The sequence below is a fragment of the Gigantopelta aegis genome, chromosome 9 (assembly GCF_016097555.1).
Source record: "Gigantopelta aegis isolate Gae_Host chromosome 9, Gae_host_genome, whole genome shotgun sequence".
Classification (NCBI taxonomy): domain Eukaryota; kingdom Metazoa; phylum Mollusca; class Gastropoda; order Neomphalida; family Peltospiridae; genus Gigantopelta; species Gigantopelta aegis.
This window is the reverse complement of record NC_054707.1, coordinates 6669330-6692544: the sequence shown is the minus strand read 5'-3', so window position 1 is coordinate 6692544 and position 23215 is coordinate 6669330. Positions and strand designations below refer to the sequence as shown.

At 37.2% G+C, this 23215-nt stretch overlaps 1 protein-coding gene across 3 annotated transcripts in view; it reads left to right on the top strand.

The window, feature by feature from the left end:
* LOC121380405 (inactive phospholipase C-like protein 2) overlaps nt 1-23215 on the top strand; it is a 169690-nt gene that overhangs the window by 125083 nt on the left and 21392 nt on the right. For all 3 annotated transcript variants that reach the window (XR_005958929.1, XM_041509200.1, XM_041509201.1), the window contains exons 8-15: nt 1527-1620; nt 10428-10545; nt 15637-15722; nt 18074-18194; nt 19865-20033; nt 20800-20895; nt 21501-21603; nt 22015-22194. Coding sequence is in view for 2 of the 3 variants with exons in the window: in XM_041509200.1 (XP_041365134.1) it covers nt 1527-1620; nt 10428-10545; nt 15637-15722; nt 18074-18194; nt 19865-20033; nt 20800-20895; nt 21501-21603; nt 22015-22194 (967 nt within the window). In the remaining variant the exon portion in view is untranslated. The remainder of the gene's footprint in view (nt 1-1526; nt 1621-10427; nt 10546-15636; nt 15723-18073; nt 18195-19864; nt 20034-20799; nt 20896-21500; nt 21604-22014; nt 22195-23215) is intronic.

Here is a 23215-nt window from a genome sequence, read left to right as displayed (position 1 = left end):
ACATTTTTGTAGGAGGATGGGACTGATACAGTTGTACTAATGTACTTAATGAAAAGTCTAGGGGCAGAATGTAGCCCAGTGGTAAAGCGTTTGCATGATGTGCTGTCGGTTCAGGATCGATCCCCGTCAGTGGAACCATTGGGCTATTTCTCGTTTCAGCCAGTGCTCCACAACTGGTGTAACAGGTTGTGGTATGTACTATCCTGTCTGTGGGATGGTGCATATAAAAGATCCCTTGCTGCTAATCGAAAAGAGTAGCTCATGCAGTGGCGACAGCAGGTTTCCTCTCTCTATATCTGTGTGGTCCTTAACCAAATGTCTGACGCCATATAACCGTAATTAAATGTGTTGAATGTGTTGTTAAATAAAACATTTCTTTCTTTCTTTAATGAAAAGTCTCGTTTGTACTTTATGAAGTATAACAGTCGAAGTATTGGGGGGGGGGGGGGGGGGTTCTGCTGTAGCTTCAATTAAAACTATTCTGAAAAACAACATACATGTACTCTATCCAGACACAAGATTAAGAAATATCCCTAACTGTCTAACTGTTGGAGCTGTGGCAGTGAGTTTCTGTTGTTTATTAACCCATGCCGAGGTGTCTGCATCCACTGGGGCAAGTACCTTTGGTAATTGTGATACCAGCTCATTTCACACACCACTCTAAACAGATCTAAATGCAAATAAACATCATACAATATGAAGACGTGTCAAAAGCACTGACTGTAAGGTTGATGACCGGCCAGTGTGGCTTCACACCCAGCTAGAGTTTTCTTTCTGTATGTCCATTTGTCTGTCTCTCCATCTGTCTCTCCATCTGTCCCACCTACAATTTTCTAGATTTTTTTTTTTTTTTTAAAACAATGCCTTGATATGTTGAGCTAAAATTTCATGTATGGCTTTATCATGTGGAGTTACAGATCAAGATTCATTTTGATGGTGATTTGCCCTCTTCTCTCTCACTAACCACTAACAACTAACCCACTGTCCTGGACAGACAGCCCATATAGCTGAGGTGTGTGCCCAGGACAGCATGCTTGAACCTTAATTGGATATAAGCACGAAAAATCAGTTAGAAAAAAAAGAGGATATAATCTCTGAAGTAGTTTATTTATTAGACCCAATGATTTTTTGAGATCCATTATGAAATGGAATTTCCCATTTGGAAACGGAATTAAAATTTTCAGCAAAGTTAAAAAAAAACATTGCTGTTTTACTATCATCACACACTGTAAAACTGACGATTAGTCACCATACAGTACTGTTGGCACACACATAATATGTCTTATTTACCGGGTTTACTGCTTAGTCTGTTGCGCCTGCGCAGACGGGACAGTTTTTTAAAGTTCAAATGGAATAAAAAATAATGTTTTCCATAGGATGCTCACAAGAACAAGAAGGAATGTCATTTACATTTGACAGATGATATAATTTTTTACTTTTTTTCTTTTTTTAAACTTGAATTTAATAAATAAATAAAAATTCAACATTTACATGTCTGCTATATGGGTATGATTTTGTTCTTCCAGATGCAAAGAGTGACGAAAGACAAATGTCTGGAAATAATCAACAATTTCGAACCCTCCAAAGAAGGAAGAAGAAAAGGACAGCTTGGAATAGACGGTAGGAAGAACTATCTTTATCAGTGTGGCTCATTGCTTGTTGGTCCTTCATTTTGGGCTGTTATATACTGAGGGCTGTTCTATACTGAGGGCCGTTATATACTGAGGGCCGTTATATACTGAGGGCCGTTTTATACTGAGGGCCGTTATATACTGAGGGCCGTTTTATACTGAGGGCCGTTTTATACTGAGGGCCCTTATATACTGAGGGCCGTTATATACTGAGGGCCGTTATATACTGATGGCTGATATTGATGGCTGATATATACTGATGGCTGTTATATACTGAAGGGTGCTATATACTGAGGAGTGTTATATACTGATGGCTGTTATATACTGATGGCTGTTATATTCTGAGGAATGTTATATACTGATGGCTGTTATATACTGAGGGGTGTTATATACTGAGGGGTGTTATATACTGAGGGGTGCTATATACTGAGGGGTGCTATATACTGAGGGGTGTTATATAATGATGGCTGTTATATACTGAGGGGTGCTATATACTGAGGGGTGTTATATACTGATGGCTGTTATATACTGAGGGCTGTTATATACTGAGGGGTATTATATACTGAAGATAACCTGTCAAAATCACCAAATGTTTGACATCCATTTAATGGTCTTGGAAACGCATGATGTCCCTCACTTCCAAATAGGTACACAGTACTTTTTCACTGGTCAATATTGTCTCCAAATAGGTCTGTGAATTGAATTCACATGTGTGACAGTGATATGACCTTTGAATTTACACCTGTAATATGACTAGTTTGCACACGATATGACTCCTTTACACATGTGATATGATGTAATAGCTTACAGATATGATTCAGAGTTTACACATTGAATAAGACTCAGTTTACATCTATGATATGACTCATATTCACCTTTGATTCGATGTAAGAATCTACAGCTATCATTCAGATTTTATACCTTGAATATGACTCGGTTTACATCTGTGATATGACTTATTTACAGCTGTGATATGACTCATTTACACCTGTGTTATAACATAAGAATTCATAGGTATGATTACATCTGGAATATGATTGTTTGCATCTATGATATAATTCATTTATTCCTGTGATATGATGTAGTTTACTTCTGTGATGTCATTCATTTATGCCTGTGATATAATGTAACTTTACAAATATGATTCAGAGTTTACATCTGTAATATGACTCAATGTACATCTGTTGTTACGAATTTACATCTGTGATATGACTCACATACACATTTGATATGATGTAAAAGTTTACAGGTATGATTCAGTTTTACATCTATGAAATGACTCAGTTACCCCTGTGATATGACTAGTTTACATGTGTGATATGACTCATTTACACCTGTGATATGACATAAGAGTTTTCAGATTGTCAGATATGATTCAGAGTTCAGACCAGGAATATGACTCGGTTTACATTTATGATGCTACTTATTTACACCTGCGATATATGATATACTCATTTACACCTGCGATATATGATATACTCATTTACACCTTTGATTTGACGTAGGAGTTTACAGATATGATTTAGAGTTTATACCTGGAATATAACTCAGTATACATCTATATGACTCATTTACACCTGTGTTATGACATAACAGTTTACAGATATCATTCAGAGTTTACACCTGAAATATGACTCAGTTTACCTGTGATATGACATAACATTTTATAGATATCATTCAGAGTTTACACCTGAAATATGACTCAGTTTACCTGTGATATGACTCATTTACACCTGTGTTATGACATAACATTTTATAGATATCATTCAGAGTTTACACCTGAAATATGACTCAGTTTACCTGTGATATGACTCATTTACACCTGTGTTATGACATAACATTTTATAGATATCATTCAGAGTTTACACCTGAAATATGACTCAGTTTACCTGTGATATAACTCAGTTTACCTGTGATATGACTCATTTACACCTGTGATTTGATGTAAGAGTTTACAGATGTGATTCAGGGCTTGAAGATACATGTATGATTCAGAGTTTGTACCTGGAGTTTGACTCAGTTTACATCAAATTTATACTAGTGATATGACTCAAGTTTACACCTGTAATAACAACTGATATGTCTCAGACTTTGCACCAGGAATAAAACTCCGGAGTTTTGTGACACCACCAATGTGTCAAGATGATATATAGTAAACATTCCTACTAATCACCACTGACTAATCATCAGTGTTCTTAAGTAGCCGGTGTAGTTGTTAAGATGTCCTCGAGATGAGATCCGTATATGTTTCTCACACATACCCACTTTCATCTTCCTCTTATCAGGATCTCGGGGCCGAGTTAACAAAGTACAATTAATGGTGTCTTTAGAGCATGCTTTGTGCGTTTTCAATAAATCACCGACACTAATGTTTTCATGATCCTGCTGTTAGCTTTTCTCTGCGAGCCGGATGAGGAATCGCTCGGTAGAGTTCACCGGCGATCGTCGGCTTGTCGGCTCGCTGGCTGTCGGCCTATCACAACTAATTCAGATCAAACTCGTAATAACGACTTCAATTACCCTCGGCCTGGCAATCCATATTTCCGTATTCTTTGATAAGACCTGGTCACTCAACCCATAAATGAGCTCATATTATTAAATGTTTTTTTATTGGTCTGGGCAGCGGCATGGTAAAGTCTATTACTGGCAGAATCTCGACAGCTGGCGGAGTCGGTCGGCAGCAGTAGGATAAAAGGTGGAATCGCAGGCGGATATTTCTCTCGCCAGGATGCACTTTGAATTTGTTAGAGGGAATTGGAACCAGACATGCATGCTTGTGTTGAATTTTATTTTTAAATTGTGATTGAGGTCTGTCGGTGTTTAATGTTAAACAATTCTAAGATAAGGACTGTACCCTGGTATATTAAAATGTTTTTGTGTAAAATATTTGTACATTTAGCTGGCACTGAATTTGGGGATATTGTTTTTTAATCGTGATGGAATCGTTAAAATGATGTAATTGAGATATTTGTTACATCAAGATATTTTGGAATGCTATCTCAAAATATTGCTCTTCCAACCTAAAATCTTGAATTTACATAAACTTGGAATGTTGCTACATTTACAGCATGAGTGACCGAGGGAACACTGCATCTACTTCCCAACAGAAGTAACAAACAACAATATATAACTACCATATATGTATTCTCAAAAATGACAAATAAGTGGTCACTAAGCCAAAATTGCCGCTTTTAAAATTCAATTTAATTATAATAGTTCTCTGAACATGAGTAGTTTATGGAGGTAATATTCAAAAGAAAAGTGGAAGTAAATTACATGTATTAAAACAAATTAAATTATTTTTATCCATAAATTATTCCACCATTTTCGCCCATGATTATAGTTACCAGAATTCAATTTGCAATGAGTGTTCGATAATGTCCTATTGTGAATTGATTTCCATTCCCTCAAGTATGGGTGAATATAAATAATAATATATGGTTCAAAGCAAAGTTACAAAAACTTCTCCTGTGAATAATTAAATGCATATTGCATAAATACAAAACAGAATGAATATGGAAATATTCTGATTTATTAGTGAGATCAACTGTGTTCGTGAAGCCGTCGGTCATCGGATCGATCCTTCTCAGTAGACCATTTGCATTTTGGGCTATTTTCCGTGGTATGTGCTGTCCTGTCTGTGGGAAAGTGCATATTAAAGACCCCTTGCTGCTTATCAGAAAGAGTAGTCTATGTGGTGGCAGTGGATTTCCTCTAAAGAAATATGTCAGAATGACCATATGTTTGACGTTCCAATAGCCAATGATAAGATAAAAATCAATGTGCTTTAGAGGCGTCTTTAAATAAAACAAACTTTACTTCTTTTTTTTCCATCTGTGTCCCTAGTGTCCTGGGATTTGGGTCTCACCCTAAGCTAGGCTCCATGTTTTAGAAAAGTAGCTTCTGAAGCTGTAACAAACGTTCCACTATTTTTCAGTCCAGTATATTTTTAAAAAGGTTCATTTACCAACATACACGTGTAAGTAATTTTACTTTGGGTTTTTTTTGGATTGATTTTTTTTTTAATAAACAGCAACATCCTTCTTCCTGTAGTGGTTTCATACCTTCAGTGGAGTCAGTCAACTCATCCAACTTACAATCATTACTAACCTCATCATCAATGATTAAGCATGAATACATGTATATCGGTTCATCGTTTATCGTTATGTCGCAGATCTAGTGTTTACAGTGAATGCAGTACTAAAAGAATGCCTAAACTACATGCAACTATAACTAAACTAACGTACACACACTTACAAACTAGCCTACCAAGTTTCATGTTTAGTAGGCACTTAAAACTTGTCTATTCACTCATTAGTTTATATTTAAAGTAAGGAGACTGGACCTTTAAATTCATGAAATTATGAGGTTCAGCCCATAACTGGATTTCAAGAGAGTTTTGGTGCCAAGTTTGTTTCACTTGTTTAACTATACTCTTCAAAAGAAGAAACGCAAAACCACATTGTCGTAACATTTGGAGAATTGATTTAATTATTGAATGGTGAGTCCGATAATTACCAAATGTTGCAGGATTGTTCACAATTCACTCTAGTCCATTGTGAGTAAGTGATAGGACACACCACCAAGTTCAAGGTCATCTGGAGTCAATACCGGGTGTGGCCTCCGCGTGTGTTGACAACTGCCTGGCACCGCCTGCCCATTGAAGCAACCAGAGTACGGATGACGTCCCGGGGGATGGTGGCCCACTCGGCCTGCAAGGCTGCTGCCAGCTCGGGCAGGGTCTGGGGCTGTGGTTGTCGCTGTCGGAGGCGTCAGTCCAACTCGGCCCATAGATGCTCAATTGGGTTCAAATCCGGTGATGTCGATGGCCAAGGAAGGACATTACTGTTGTTGTTCTGTAGGAAAGCCATTGTGAGACGTGCTGTGTGAGGCCTGGCGTTGTCATGTTGGAACACTGCGTTGGCGTTGGCCATAACTGGAACGATGTGTGGCCGGAGGATCTGGTCAATGTAGCCCTGTGCATTCAGGTTGCCCTGCACGTGGACCAGGTCAGTTCTGCCAGTGTGTGAGATGGCTGCCCACACCATGACACTACCCCCGCCGAATCTGTCCACTTCCTGCACGCAGTTTGCCGCATAACGTTCACCACGACGCCTATACACGCGACATCTTCCATCATGACGTCGGAGCAGAAATCGGGACTCGTCACTGAACCACACCTGTCTCCATCGCAGTTGAGGCCATTGTCGATGAATCTGGCACCACTGCAGTCGGAGTCGACGGTGTTGTGGTGTTAAGATGACACCTCGAACTGGACGTCTGGCACGAATTCCTACCTCACGTAGGCGGTTCCGTACGGTCTGGTCGGATATCCTGCGCAAACCTGGTATTGCTGCGGCTGTGGAGGTGGCAGTAGTCAATCGTTCCCGAAGGTGGCGTACCCGGATGTAGCGGTCCTGCCCGGGGGTAGTGACCCGTGGTCGACCGGATCTAGGGAGGTCACGTGTTGATCCATGTTGCTGGTAACGGTCCCACAGTCTGGAGATGGTGCTTGGGGACACATGGAATGCCCTGGCAACGGCCGTTCTGGATTCGCCTGCGTCTAGTCGGCCGATGGCATTGTTTCTCTGCGGTTCACTGAGACGTGGCATGTCCTGGATTGTCAACTGTCGGCCAGATACAGAGGCCAGGCAAGCGAACACCCTGCACTTTTATACTGTCGGTGTTCATGTTGCACATGCATACAACACACGTGCAGTGGTGACATGGTTTGCACGTGGCTGCGTTTTTGCGAATATTCACATTTTGGAACTTTATTGTACAGTAGCTGCGTTTTATCGAATGTAACCGTGGGAATGTGTTTGGGACATGCAATGACCTTATATTCACAAAGCATGAACCGGTAGGAAACATAAAATCGGAGTTATAACCCATTTGTACCCTTTTGCGTTTCTTTTTTTGAAGAGTATATTTACAAACATGAAATTATGAGGTTCAGCCCATAACTGGATTTCAAGAGAGTTTTGGTGCCAAGTTTGTTTCACTTGTTTAACTATTTACAAACATGAAATTATGAGGTTCAGCCCATAACTGGATTTCAAGAGAGTTTTGGTGCCAAGTTTGTTTCACTTGTTTAACTATTTACAAACATGAAATTATGAGGTTCAGCCCATAACTGGATTTCAAGAGAGTTTTGGTGCCAAGTTTGTTTCACTTGTTTAACTATTTACAAACATGAAATTATGAGGTTCAGCCCATAACTGGATTTCAAGAGAGTTTTGGTGCCAAGTTTGTTTCACTGGTTTAACTATTTACAAACATGAAATTATGAGGTTCAGCCCATAACTGGATTTCAAGAGAGTTTTGGTGCCAAGTTTGTTTCACTTGTTTAACTATTTACAAACATGAAATTATGAGGTTCAACCCATAACTGGATTTCAAGAGAGTTTTGGTGCCAAGTTTGTTTCACTTGTTTAACTATTTACAAACATGAAATTATGAGGTTCAGCCCATAACTGGATTTCAAGAGAGTTTTGGTGCCAAGTTTGTTTCACTTGTTTAACTATTTACAAACATGAAATTATGAGGTTCAGCCCATAACTGGATTTCAAGAGAGTTTTGGTGCCAAGTTTGTTTCACTTGTTTAACTATTTACAAACATGAAATTATGAGGTTCAGCCCATAACTGGATTTCAAGAGAGTTTTGGTGCCAAGTTTGTTTCACTTGTTTAACTATTTACAAACATGAAATTATGAGGTTCAGCCCATAACTGGATTTCAAGAGAGTTTTGGTGCCAAGTTTGTTTCACTTGTTTAACTATTTTAACTATTTACAAACATGAAATTATGAGGTTCAACCCATAACTGGATTTCAAGAGAGTTTTGGTGCCAAGTTTGTTTCACTTGTTTAACTATTTACAAACATGAAATTATGAGGTTCAACCCATAACTGGATTTCAAGAGAGTTTTGGTGCCAAGTTTGTTTCACTTGTTTAACTATTTACAAACATGAAATTATGAGGTTCAGCCCATAACTGGATTTCAAGAGAGTTTTGGTGCCAAGTTTGTTTCACTTGTTTAACTATTTACAAACATGAAATTATGAGGTTCAGCCCATAACTGGATTTCAAGAGAGTTTTGGTGCCAAGTTTGTTTCACTTGTTTAACTATTTACAAACATGAAATTATGAGGTTCAGCCCATAACTGGATTTCAAGAGAGTTTTGGTGCCAAGTTTGTTTCACTTGTTTAACTATTTACAAACATGAAATTATGAGGTTCAGCCCATAACTGGATTTCAAGAGAGTTTTGGTGCCAAGTTTGTTTCACTTGTTTAACTATTTACAAACATGAAATTTTATGAGGTTCAGCCCATAACTGGATTTCAAGAGAGTTTTGGTGCCAAGTTTGTTTCACTTGTTTAACTATTTACAAACATGAAATTATGAGGTTCAGCCCATAACTGGATTTCAAGAGAGTTTTGGTGCCAAGTTTGTTTCACTTGTTTAACTATTTACAAACATGAAATTATGAGGTTCAGCCCATAACTGGATTTCAAGAGAGTTTTGGTGCCAAGTTTGTTTCACTTGTTTAACTATTTACAAACATGAAATTATGAGGTTCAGCCCATAACTGGATTTCAAGAGAGTTTTGGTGCCAAGTTTGTTTCACTTGTTTAACTATTTACAAACATGAAATTATGAGGTTCAGCCCATAACTGGATTTCAAGAGAGTTTTGGTGCCAAGTTTGTTTCACTTGTTTAACTATTTACAAACATGAAATTATGAGGTTCAGCCCATAACTGGATTTCAAGAGAGTTTTGGTGCCAAGTTTGTTTCACTTGTTTAACTATTTACAAAGATGAAATAGCATGAAAGCCCACTTATCGGAGATCTTTACATCTTCTTTTACCATGAACATTTCATCAAATCTAGATTTACAATCTTTTCTTCTTTTTTACTTCTTCTTCCCTTCAGTAAATTGGATGTAGTATTTTTATAAAACAAAGGGCATATTCATCTCAATATCCCAGCTACAAATATCATGTTTCAAATTCTAAGATGGTCATCATTAATGAAGTTTCCAAACAAATGTTATCACGTCTTAGGAAGGAAGGAAATGTTTTATTTAATGACGCACTTAACACATTTATTTATGGTTATATGGCGTCTAACATATGGTTAAGGACCACACAGATATTGACTGAGGAAACCCGCTGTCGCCATTTCATGGACTACTCTTTTCAGTTAGCAGCAAGGGATCTTTTACATTCACCATCCCACAGACAGGACAGGACAGTACATGCCATGGCCTTTGTTACACCAGTTGTGGAGCACTGGCTGGAACAATGACATTTGAGATGCAACACCATTTACAACAACTCCAATACAAATGGATATGCAACCCTTCTCCTTATTAGAGAACGTATTGGCTTATTATTGTTAGTTTTTGCTGGGGTATTTCTGGAGTTTTTGTTTTTGTTTTTTCTTTTTAAGGCATCCAGTAAATTTCTTCTGGAAAACAGGTGTAAAGCTTTCAGCTACTCAGTGTCCGATATAAGCACTTGTCCATTTGTTCAGACAAGTGAAAATCTGCTCGGACAAACAAAATGGACCTCAGTGGTTGTCTAGTGGACAAGTAAAACTGTATGATGTTTCATTTTGAGCAACCAAACACATTGTCGTTGCATTTAAATAAAAGTAACAACTCATTTGGACAAGTGAAAATATTGGTGGACAAGTAGATTTCTAGATGTACTTGTCCGGTGGACTAGTAACAAATTCTACTTATTTCTATCACTGCTACTAATTTTTATGGTGTTTTTTATATCTTCAGGATTTACTGCATACCTGCTGTCTACAGAATGTGATATTTTTGACATGGAACATAAAACAGTGTGCCAAGATATGACCCAGCCCCTGAATCACTACTTTATAGCAAGTTCTCATAACACGTAAGTAAATATCAAAACTGTGTGTACTCCCTCTCACCCCCCTCACCCCCAAACCAGCCCAGCCCCTGAATCACTACTTTATAGCAAGTTCTCATAACACGTAAGTAGATATCAAAACTGTGTGTACTCCCTCTCACCTCCCCCACACCAAACCAGCCCAGCCCAGCCCATGAATCACTACTTTAAAGCAAGTTCTCATAACAGATAACTAAATTTAAGAGCTGTCTGTGACCTCACCCCCTCCCCCCCCCCATGTCATACCTGAATAATTACTTTATGGAAAGTTCTCATAGCATGTAAGTAAATTTAAAAACTGTCTGTAACCGCCACCCACCTACCCAACTTGTTCCCAGAATTATTACTTTATATCAAGTTATCATAAAAACTATATAAAAACTATATGTACCCGTCCGTCATCTCAATTTTAAAATTGTGTGTAATCCCCAACCTACCCTGCCCAGCTCCTGAATCATTACTTTATAGCAAGTTCTCATAACACGTAAGTAAATATCAAAACTGTGTATATTCCCTCTCACCTCCTCTACTCTCACCTCCCCCACACAAAACCAGCCCAGCCCCTGAATCATTATTTTATATCAAGTTCTCATAACACGTTAGTAAATATGAAAACTGTGTGTAAACACCCACACACAGCCAAGCTCTTTGTTTGAATCATTACTTTATATCAAGTTCTCATAACACGTTAGTAAATATCAAAACTGTGTGTAAACACCCACACACAGCCAAGCTCTTTGTTTGAATCATTACTTTATAGCAAGTTCTCATAACACGTTAGTAAATATCAAAACTGTGTGTAAACACCCACACACAGCCAAGCTCTTTGTTTGAATCATTACTTTATAGCAAGTTCTCATAACACGTTAGTAAATATCAAAACTGTGTGTAAACACCCACACACAGCCAAGCTCTTTGTTTGAATCATTACTTTATAGCAAGTTCTCATAACACGTTAGTAAATATCAAAACTGTGTGTAAACACCCACACACAGCCAAGCTCTTTGTTTGAATCATTACTTTATAGCAAGTTCTCATAACACGTTAGTAAATATCAAAACTGTATGTAAACACCCACACACAGCCAAGCTCTTTGTTTGAATCATTACTTTATAGCAAGTTCTGATAACACGTTAGTAAATGTCAAAACTGTGTGTAAACACCCACACACAGCCAAGCTCTTTGTTTGAATCATTACTTTATAGCAAGTTTTCATAACACGTTAGTAAATATCAAAACTGTGTGTAAACACCAAAACACAGCCAAGCTCTTTGTTTGAATCATTACTTTATAGCAAGTTCTCATAACACGTAAATGTATATATACAACGTACAATGTACACTCACCCCCTCCAGTTCATCATTTTCATTTATATATATTTTTGTGTACTCATATCCAATTAAGGTTAAAGCATGCTGTCCTGGGCACACACCTCATCTATCTGGGCTGTCTGTCCAGAACGGAGGGTTATTGGTTAGTGAGAGAGAAGTCGGTATAGTAGCCTTAGTCATTAAACTTGTTCTGGGTGGGAGCCGGTACCAGGAGTTGAACTCGGTACCTACTAGCAGTATGTCTGATGGCTTAACCACTACAGCATCAAGGCTGGTGCATGATACCAGTTTGGGAGAAATGAGTGTCGTGGTTTTACACTTACACTCTGACATGTTTACATGTACTTATTCTTCAGCTGGAGCTAGTGCATGACTATGAGAGTGTAACTCGTTAAGACTTGAACCTGGTAACTCGACAGCTGACCCAACTACACTTGTTCTTTTCAGCTGTTCATTGGTTTTAACTTGATTTTCTTGGTTATCTTCAATTTAGCTTCAAGCACCTTGTTCTGAACAAACACGCCAGCTATCTGAGGCTGTTTATCCTTGCATTCATTCATTCATTCATTCATGTTAACGAGAAGAAGAGGAGGAAATGATTCAACATGCACGTTCAGAGCAAGCTGTTGTAGTGCACGCCTGTCCAGGGAACATTGTGGGCTGAATGTACAAAGCCTGTCTTTGTCTGTCATGCAGGGGCGGGACGTAGCCCAGTGGTAAAAAGCGGTCACTTGATGTGCGGTCGGTCTGGGATCGATCCCCATTGGTGGGCCCATTGGGCTATTTCTCGCTTCAGCCAGTGCACCATGACTGGTGTTATCTTGTCTGTGATATGGTGCATATAAAAGATCCTTTGCTGCTAATCGAAAAGAGTAGCACATGAAGTGGCAACAGCGTGTTTCCTCTCTCAATATCTGTGTGGTCCTTAGCCATATGTCCGACGCCATATAACCATAAATAAAACATTTCCTTCCATCCTTGTCTTTCATGCATGTAACTACATGTATTGACAATGCTTAACCACTGCATTTAAAAAACAACAACCAGGCTTTGTAAATTCGGCCCTTTGTTTTTAAATTTTTTATTACCGACAATTGGTGATCAGTTGAAAATTGAGTAGCAGCTACTGTTTAACGTTTTATAATTGTGTAGCAATCTCTGAAATGGGGGTAGCGAATCGTGATGCAATACTGAACGAAATGTTCCTTGCTGGCTTGGGAACAGGTTCTCTAAGACAGTAGGAATATTGGAATTGAGAAGGAGGATCTCACACACTGAAATCGGCAAGTGCAAGGGAGCATACACAGCCTGACCCGTGGACCATGTTAACTTGATTTTTGTTCTTATATCCAGTTACGGTTCAAGCATGATTTTCTGGGCACACATTTCAACATAGATATGGGACCTGTCCAAGACAGTTGGTTACTGATTAGTTATTAGTGGCTTGTGAGAGAGAAAGTGTTGTGCCTTATACCTGTTCACTGAGCTGTTAAACCTCACTCTGTGTAGGAGCCGATACTGGGGTGCGAACCCAGTACCTACAGGTACCAATCTGAACTTTGATGACTTATCCACTACAGCACAAAGGCCAATCATGTGTATGGTTTGCAGGTGTATTGTAAACTATTGATGGATAGCTTTCCACTAGTCACCATAATTGTTTGTAGAGTTGTGGAGTTTGCCTTAGGCATGATGACTTACAAGTAACCACTAAACCAATGAGGCCGGTCAAGGCCTGAAAATATAGTACGTCTGTATACCTGGAGCATACCGTCCTCGGTGGAGTAGTGGATAAGCCATCAGACTAAAGGCCGATAGGTACTGGGTTCACATCCTGGTACCGGCTCCCACCCAGAGTGAGTTTAACGACTCAATGGGTTAGACCACCACAGTCGACTTCTTTCTCACTAACCCACTGTCCTGGACAGACAGCCCAGATAGCTGAGGTGCATGTGCCCAGGATAGCATGCTTGAACCTTAATATAGGATGTAAGCCTGAAAATAACTATGAATGAAATAAAGGATAGGTTTCCACTACTTACCGTAGAGCTGTGAAGTTTGCCTGAACCTTAATAGGATGTAAGCCTGAAAATAACTATGAATGAAATAAAGGATAGGTTTCCACTACTTACCGTAGAGCTGTGAAGTTTGCCTGAACCTTAATAGGATGTAAGCCTGAAAATAACTATGAATGAAATAAAGGATAGGTTTCCACTACTTACCGTAGAGCTGTGAAGTTTGCCTGAACCTTAATATAGGATGTAAGCCTGAAAATAACTATGAATGAAATAAAGGATAGGTTTCCACTACTTACCGTAGAGCTGTGAAGTTTGCCTGAACCTTAATAGGATGTAAGCCTGAAAATAACTATGAATGAAATAAAGGATAGGTTTCCACTACTTACCGTAGAGCTGTGAAGTTTGCCTGAACCTTAATAGGATGTAAGCCTGAAAATAACTATGAATGAAATAAAGGATAGGTTTCCACTACTTACCGTAGAGCTGTGAAGTTTGCCTGAACCTTAATAGGATGTAAGCCTGAAAATAACTATGAATGAAATAAAGGATAGGTTTCCACTACTTACCGTAGAGCTGTGAAGTTTGCCTGAACCTTAATAGGATGTAAGCCTGAAAATAACTATGAATGAAATAAAGGATAGGTTTCCACTACTTACCGTAGAGCTGTGAAGTTTGCCTGAACCTTAATAGGATGTAAGCCTGAAAATAACTATGAATGAAATAAAGGATAGGTTTCCACTACTTACCGTAGAGCTGTGAAGTTTGCCTGAACCTTAATATAGGATGTAAGCCTGAAAATAACTGTGAATGAAATAAAGGATAGGTTTCCACTACTTACCGTAGAGCTGTGAAGTTTGCCTCAATGAGGCAGATAGCCGAGGTGTGTGCCCAGGATAGCATGCTTGAACCTTAATATAGGATGTAAGCCTGAAAATAACTATGAATAAAATAAAGGATAGGTTTCCACTACTACCACTGCTGTGAAGTTTGCCTCAAACCTAATGACTTAGACAAATGAGTCTGAATGACAGCCCAGATAGCTGAGGTGTGCCCAGGATAGCGTGCTTGAACCGTAATAGGCTGTAAGCTCAAAAATAACTGAATGAAATGAATGATAGGTTTCCACTATTTACCGTAGAGTTGTGAAGTTTGCCTCAGTGAGGCAGATAGCTGAGGTGTGTGCCCAGGATAGCGTGCTTGAACTGTAATAGGCTGTAAGCTCAAAAATAACTGAATGAAATGAATGATAGGTTTCCACTATTTACCGTAGAGTTGTGAAGTTTGCCTCAGTGAGGCAGATAGCTGAGGTGTGTGCCCAGGATAGTGTGCTTGAACCGTAATAGGCTGTAAGCTCAAAAATAACTGAATGAAATGAATGATAGGTTTCCACTATTTACCGTAGAGTTGTGAAGTTTGCCTCAATGAGGCAGATAGCTGAGGTGTGTGCCCAGGATAGCATGCTTGAACCTTAATAGGATATAAACACGAAAATAATGAGAGAAAAAATCTAAATAAACAAAGCAGTAGGAATATATAGTAGACTTGTTGACTCGTAGCATTCCACTACTTACAGGTAATTGTTTGTAGAGCTGTGAGGTTTTGCCAACACGGGGCGATAACGAGGTAATTACTGGAACATGTTTTTCCATTACCCTGAGTGCCTCACATCACTAACTGCAGCAGTTGGCCCGATTGAGTTGAGACGTTTGCGCTGTTTGTGTTTGCAGGTACTTGTTAGAGGATCAGCTGAAAGGCCCGTCTAGCGTCGACGGTTACATAAGTGCTCTGAGGAAGGGATGTCGGTGTGTCGAATGTAAGAACTTAAACGGTTTTATTATTTTACTTAAAAAAATAAACTGTTTGGTTGTTTTACTTTAAAAATAAATGGTTTTATTATTTTAATTATAAAATAAACTGTTTGGTTGTTTCACAGAAGAAATAAACGGTTTTATTATTTTACTTACAAAATAAACTGTTTGGTTGTTTTACTTTAAAAAAATAAACTCGATTTTTTTATTATTATTAATTTTTTTTTTATTATTATTTTACTTTAAAAAATAATCTGATTATTTTGCTTAAACAATAAATTGTTTGGTAGTTTTACTTTAAAAAAATAAACTGTTTGGTTATTCACTTAAGAATATAACCTGTTTGATTATTTCACTTAAAACTACACTGAGTAGAGTTAACATATGGTTATATTGACTTTTATTCAGGGGTATTTCACAGTTGGGTTTTTATTCATGATTTTACAAACTACATGTATACATCAGAGGGGAAGGGGTTAATGCAAACACAAGCATACAAAAACTATAAGCTAGTGTGTGTAGGGATTAATACAAGCAGAAGCATACAAAACACCAAGTGCTAGAAGGGACGGGGTTAATATAGCACGAATATACAAAAATTTATGGTAAAGGTTAATGTGACCATGTACACTTTTAAAACTAACAAAAGATGTTGATTAAAAATGTTTGAAAAATAAATCAACATTTTTTACATACATTTTTGAGAGAGGGTGTGGAGTACCAGAAAAGAGACGTTTTGTACACTGTAAAATGTTGATGATTGTAAATGGTGCATAAACACAAGCTGTATTAAACGTGGACTATCTTACTTGCAAGTGCCATATTTTGCTATTTTTACACACATTTGTGATAAATAAACTTCAGTTTTAATTTATCCCACATGTAATCTTGGTATTTATACTTACGTCAAGAATATTAAAATTGTAATGTGTTGCTACTTCGCATAAACAGTGGTTTCCTCAAGAATCACTTTGTTCATGTATTAACCTTTGTTCGACACCCAACAGCCAACGTCTTGTGTTGGGGTATCATTAAACATTCATTCCGTCATTCTCTTAGAATCTTTGTTGAAAAATATAAAGAAAATAAAAACAAAGTTTCATTGTGTATCCATAGAAATAGCAGCAAGTTTTTTGTTAACGGGGATGCAATTCAAATCCAATGTTTGACATTCAATAGCTGATTATTAATTAATTAATGTGCTCTTGTGGGTGTCGTTAAAGAAAACAAACTTTAATTTTGGTCATTATGGCATTTTTAGTGTGCTCTCTTAGGTAGTTCTAGCATATATGATTACATTGGCTTTCATTAAATGAAAAGATGAGTTTATAATTGTACAAGTTGCGTAAATGTCTGTGTAGCAAAACATATTTTCTATACACAAAGATCTAAAGGTTATGTGTCAGTCTGGGTTTGTCAGCATTAACTTGGTTAACTTGTTTTACCAATCAGTTTACGTTCCAACAGTAGAGTGCTGGTCCTGACCAGTTGATATTGGAAAATGTACTTTATTTCGGGAATTGAATGAAAACTGCATGTTAGTTTTACTTTCAGATATCACCTGGTACAGTAACATGTCATGTTAGTGACATCTCGACCTGTTAACAAACACTTGGCATATATTACTGATGATGATAAAGTGTACAGACATAAGTGACCTATAGATATATTTGTAGTTGATATCACAGCAGTTTGCCTGATTCTTTAATTTAGAAGTACATGTACATAATATGTAGTAGACCAGTAGAAATGTAAGACATTGATCATCATGTAGTTTTATTTTTAACGGGCTGCAAGTTTAATTTTTAATGGGCTGCAAGTTTTATTTTTAATGGGCTGCAAGTTTTATTTTTAATGGGCTGCAAGTTTTATTTTTAATGGGCTGCAGTTACTGGTGTCTGAGGGCGGGACATAGCTCTCGGCTGATGTGCAATCGGTCTAGGATCGATCCCCATTGGTCTATTTCTCGTTCTATCCAGTGCACCACGACTGGTATATCAAAGGCTGCGGTATGTGCTACTCTGTCTGTGGGGTGGTGCATATAAAAGATCTCTTACTACTAATGGAAAATTGTAACAGGTTTCCTCTCTAAGACATAGCCCAATGGTAAAGCTCTCGCCTGATGTGCAGTTGGTCTAGGATCGATCCCCATTGGGCTATTTCTCGTTCTATCCAGTGCACCACGACTGGTATATCAAAGGGTGTGGGATGGTGCATATAAAAGATCCCTTGCTACCAATGGAAAAATGTACAAGTCAGAATGGCCAAATATTTGTCATCCAATAGTCGATGATTAATCAATCAGTATGCTCTAGTGGTGATGTTAAACAAAACAAATTCTGTGTTTTTCTTACAGTGGACTGCTGGGATGGTCCGAACGACGAGCCGATCATCTACCACGGTCACACGCTGACGTCCAAGATCTCCTTCAGATCAGTTGTGGAGGCCATCAAACAATACGCTTTCGAAGTCTCTGAGTAAGTGTTCACATCAACCAGTATGTGATCGAAGTATCTGAATAAATGTTTACATCAAACAGTTTGTGTTCAAAGTATCTGAGTAAGTGTTCACATGAACCAGTATGCAATCAAAGTATCTGAATATATGTTTACATTAAACCGTTCATGTTCAAAGTATCTGAGTAAGTGTTCACATCAACCAGTATGCGATTGAAGTATCTGAGTAAGTGTTCATATCAACCAGTATGTGATCGAAGTATCTTGAGTAAATGTTTACATCGAACAGTTTGCATTTGAAGTATCTGAGTAAGTGTTCACATCAACCAGTATGCGATCAAAGCATCTAAGTATGTGTTCACATCAACCAGTATGCGATCGAAGTATCTGAGTAAGTGTTCACGTCAACCAGTATGCAACAAAGTATCAAACAGTTCAGGTTCAAAGTCTGAGTAGGTGTTCACATCAACTGGTAAATGTTTGAAGTATCTGAATAAGTGTTCACATCAACCAGTACGTGGTCAAAGTCTCTAAAAGTAAGTGTTCACATGAACTAGTAAATGGTCACATCGACCAGTAAGTGTTCTCAATAACATAAACCAGTGTAACCATTAACCAGTATACTTCACATCAACCAGTCAATGTTCACATCAACCCATTAGTGCTCACATCAACCAGTAAGTGTTCACATCAACCCCTTAGTTTATGAAGTTTCTGAGTAAATGTTCACATCAGTATTTGGGGTAGTTGAGATAATTATTAAATAAAATGTTAATCTTGTACCAGTGATCAGTTTTTTGTTCCTCTTTAAATAATTTCCATTTTCCACTCAGTAAAGCTGGTAAGTAGAAATATCATATTATTTTAATCATGTTTCAGCTACCCTGTGATAATATCGATAGAAAACCACTGCAATATTATTTTAATCATGTTTCAGCTACCCTGTGATAATATCGATAGAAAACCACTGTCATATTATTTTAATCATGTTTCAGCTACCCTGTGATAATATCGATAGAAAACCACTGTCATATTATTTTAATCATGTTTCAGCTACCCTGTGATAATATAGATATAAAACCACTGTAATATTATTTTGATATTGTTTCAGCTACCCAGTGATAATATAGATAGAAAACCACTGTCATATTATTTTAATCATGTTTCAGCTACCCTGTGATAATATTGATAGAAAACCACTGTAATATTATTTTAATCATGTTTCAGCTACCCTGTGATAATATCGATAGAAAACCACTGTCATATTATTTTAATAATGTTTCAGCTACCCTGTGATAATATAGATATAAAACCACTGTAATATTATTTTGATATTGTTTCAGCTACCCTGTGATAATATAGATAGAAAACCACTGTCAGATTATTTTGATGTTGTTTCAGCTACCCTGTGATAATATAGATAGAAAACCACTGTCACATTATTTTGATGTTGTTTCAGCTACCCTGTGATAATATAGATAGAAAACCACTGTCACATTATTTTGATATTGTTTCAGCTACCCTGTGATAATATCGATAGAAAACCATTGTAATATTATTTTGACATTGTTTCAGCTACCCTGTGATAATATCGATAGAAAACCACTGTCACATTATTTTGATATTGTTTCAGCTACCCTGTGATAATATGGATAGAAAACCATTGTAATATTATTTTGACATTGTTTCAGCTATCCTGTGATAATATCGATAGAAAACCATTGTAATATCAAACAGCAGCAGGTTATGGCGGCCTGTCTGAAGGAGATCCTGGGTGACAAGCTCTGCGTGGAACCCATCCCAGAAAACTTACAGTGTGCCCCCTCACCTGAAGATATGAAAAGTAAAATACTGATCAAGGTGAGATTCTCGGTCATGTATGTTCGGAAATATGTTTGAAGAAAGGCAGGCTGTTAGTTATCACCAGCCTCTGTTGTGTTGTGGTTAACCCATCAGACATAAGACTGGTACATGCAGGTACTGGGTTCGCAGCCCGGTACCGGCTTCCTCCCAGAGTGAGTTTTAATGCCTCGGTGTGTAGGTGTAAGACCGCTACACTGACTTCTCTCTCGCTAACCGAGGCAGGATTTAGCTCAGGCGGTTGAGTGCTCGCCTGAGGTGCTTGTGTCGCAGGATTGAACCACCTCGGTGGATCCATTCAGCTGATTGGATTTTTTCCCTCATTCCAACCAGTGCACTACATCTGGTCAAAAGCTGTGGTATGTGCTTTCCTGTCTGTGGGAAAGTGCATATAAAAGATCTGTTGCTGCTGAGTGATGTCATGTGGCTTTATAAAAACAAGGTTCGTAGCTGTATGAAACTCAGTTTTGTTCTATTGAATTTTGAAGATAGAAATTGGCTTTTTGTGTCTTTTTAAAAACTATTCAGTAAATGAAGTGGATTGATAAACCTATGGTAAGCCTGTGTATAAATAACTCTCTTGTATGTTAATACGAAAAGTGTAGAATTTGTTTGGGAAAATAAATGACTATGTTTTTCATGGTTATGTTTGCTGTTATGTTGTAAGGGAGAAACTCCCAATAAACTTGGACTGCAATGTTTTATTGTGTTATAATTATTGTGTTTGCTATGTTATAATTATTGTGTTTGCTGTGTTGTGTTGCAGGGGAAGAAACTCCCTATAAACTCGGACTGCAACGAGGGCTATGTGACGGACGAGGATGAGGGGGCCGAACCCGATAAGAAGAAAAGCAATAAGAGGGTATGTGAAGGATATTTTATATTAATATATCTACATGTTGATGTAGTTTGATAGTGATTATGAAAAGCAATAAGAGGGTATGTGCAGGATATTTTATATTAATATATCTACATGTTGATGTAGTTTGATAGTGATTATGAAAAGCAATAAGAAGGTATGTGAAGGATATTTTATATTAATATATCCACATGTTGATGTAGTTTAATAGTTGATGACATTCGTTTGACAATTGATGACATTCGTTGTACACATTCAGAACAAGGACATTTCTGATCTATAAAATAATGTTTCTGACTGATTAACTTCGCCTCTCTCTTGAGGTTGATCTTGGTTAAATCAAAACATTTGAGGCTACACATTTTTAAAACATCATTTTTTAAAGTTTGGAAAATTCTCTGGTAGATATTGACAACTTGCAGCCAGAACCGATTATTTCTGCTGTCATTGTTTTCAGATTAATAAGTTTGAATGTTAAAATAAAACAAATTCTGAAGAAGAAAAAAAACAATTAATAGAGAGTTTTTAGCTTTTTAAAGATCAGTTCAGCTTCCAAGTTTTAAAAGGGTATCATCTCTGAAGTACACTATTTTTTTAATACTTTTTAGGAAGGCTCGGTGAAGAAGCAGAAACTGGCCAAGGAGTTGTCTGACATGGTGAACTACTGTGTGTCGAGGAGGTTTGAAGATTTCCAGATCTCGCAGCAACACCGTGAGTAGCACACACACATTTACACACATGGGATTGGGTAAAACTGGCATGTAATACCATCCATATTCATCCCTCTGTTGATTTGACATGCATTTATTGACAAAAATGAAATATCTGTAATCATATAATTCATGTTCATTTCAACTTGTAGACATATGTAATAAATGTAAAGTTACTTCTTTGATGGTAGTTATTGAAAAATATGTAATAAATGTAAACTTTCTTGTTTGATTTTACTTATTGGAATATTGAACAAATGTTTTATTTTATATACATAAGCTGACCTCTCCACCTATGTACATTCTCCGTTACATTCAAACGTTGTTTTTTTTCTTCTTTTTTTAATGAAAATCGATTGTGAACATCTGTTTCTACTGAATGATTGTTGGTGTGGATGTTTTTTTATTTCAGAAAAGTTTTGGGAGATGTGTTCCTTCAGCGAGTCCCAGGCCCTGAAACTGGCGATGTCGTGTCCGGAGGAATTTGTCAACCACAACAAGCACTTCCTGTCTCGAATCTACCCGAACGCCATGCGTATCGACTCCAGTAACTACAACCCTCACGACCTCTGGAACTGTGGATGTCAAATGGGTGAGTCTGTCAACCATAACAAACACTTTCCATCTCAAATCTACAGTCCCTAATCTTTATATGGACTGATGATTTTTTACATTGTTGTTATGTTTCATTGGATTTAAAGGTGTATTGTCATAGTTATTGATTTTTCCAAGTAAATAAACAATTTTATACTAGTAAATGAATGATGTTTCTAATAAATGAAATTATTTGGGGTTTTTTTTTTATATAGACAGTTATTAATCTTTACATTTTAAAATAAAAGTAATAGAAAATGTTTGTTGTTTTGCAACCTTGATACTAACCCACTAAAGTCTCATATGAATGTTATATTGTTGTTATGTTACAGTGGCGTTAAATATTATATTGATATGTTACAGTGGCGTTTAAATGTTATATTGTTATGTTACAGTAGCATTAATTGTTATATTGTTGTTATGTTACAGTGGCGTTAAATATTATATTGTTATGTTAAAGTGGCGTTAAATGTTATTTTGTTATGTTACAGTGGCGTTAAATGTTATATTGTTGTTATGTTACAGTGGCGTTATGTTACAGTGGCGTTAAATGTTATGTTACAGTGGCGTTAAATGTTATATTGTTGTTATGTTACAGTGGCGCTAAATGTTATATTGTTGATATGTTACAGTGGCGTTAAATGTTATATTGTTGTAATGTTACAGTGGCGTTAAATGTTATATTGTTGTTATGTTACAGTGGCGTTAAATGTTATATTGTTGTTATGTTACAGTGGCGTTAAATGTTATATTGTTATGTTACAGTGGCGTTAAATGTTATATTGTTGTTATGTTACAGTGCCGTTAAATGTTAATTGTTATGTTACAGTGCCGTTAAATGTTATATTGTTGATATGTTACAGTGGCGTTAATGTTATATTGTTGTTATGTTACAGTGGCGTTAATGTTATATTGTTGTTATGTTACAGTGCCGTTAAATGTTATATTGTTGTTATGTTACAGTGGCATTAAATGTTATATTGTTGATATGTTACAGTGGCGTTAAATGTTATATATAA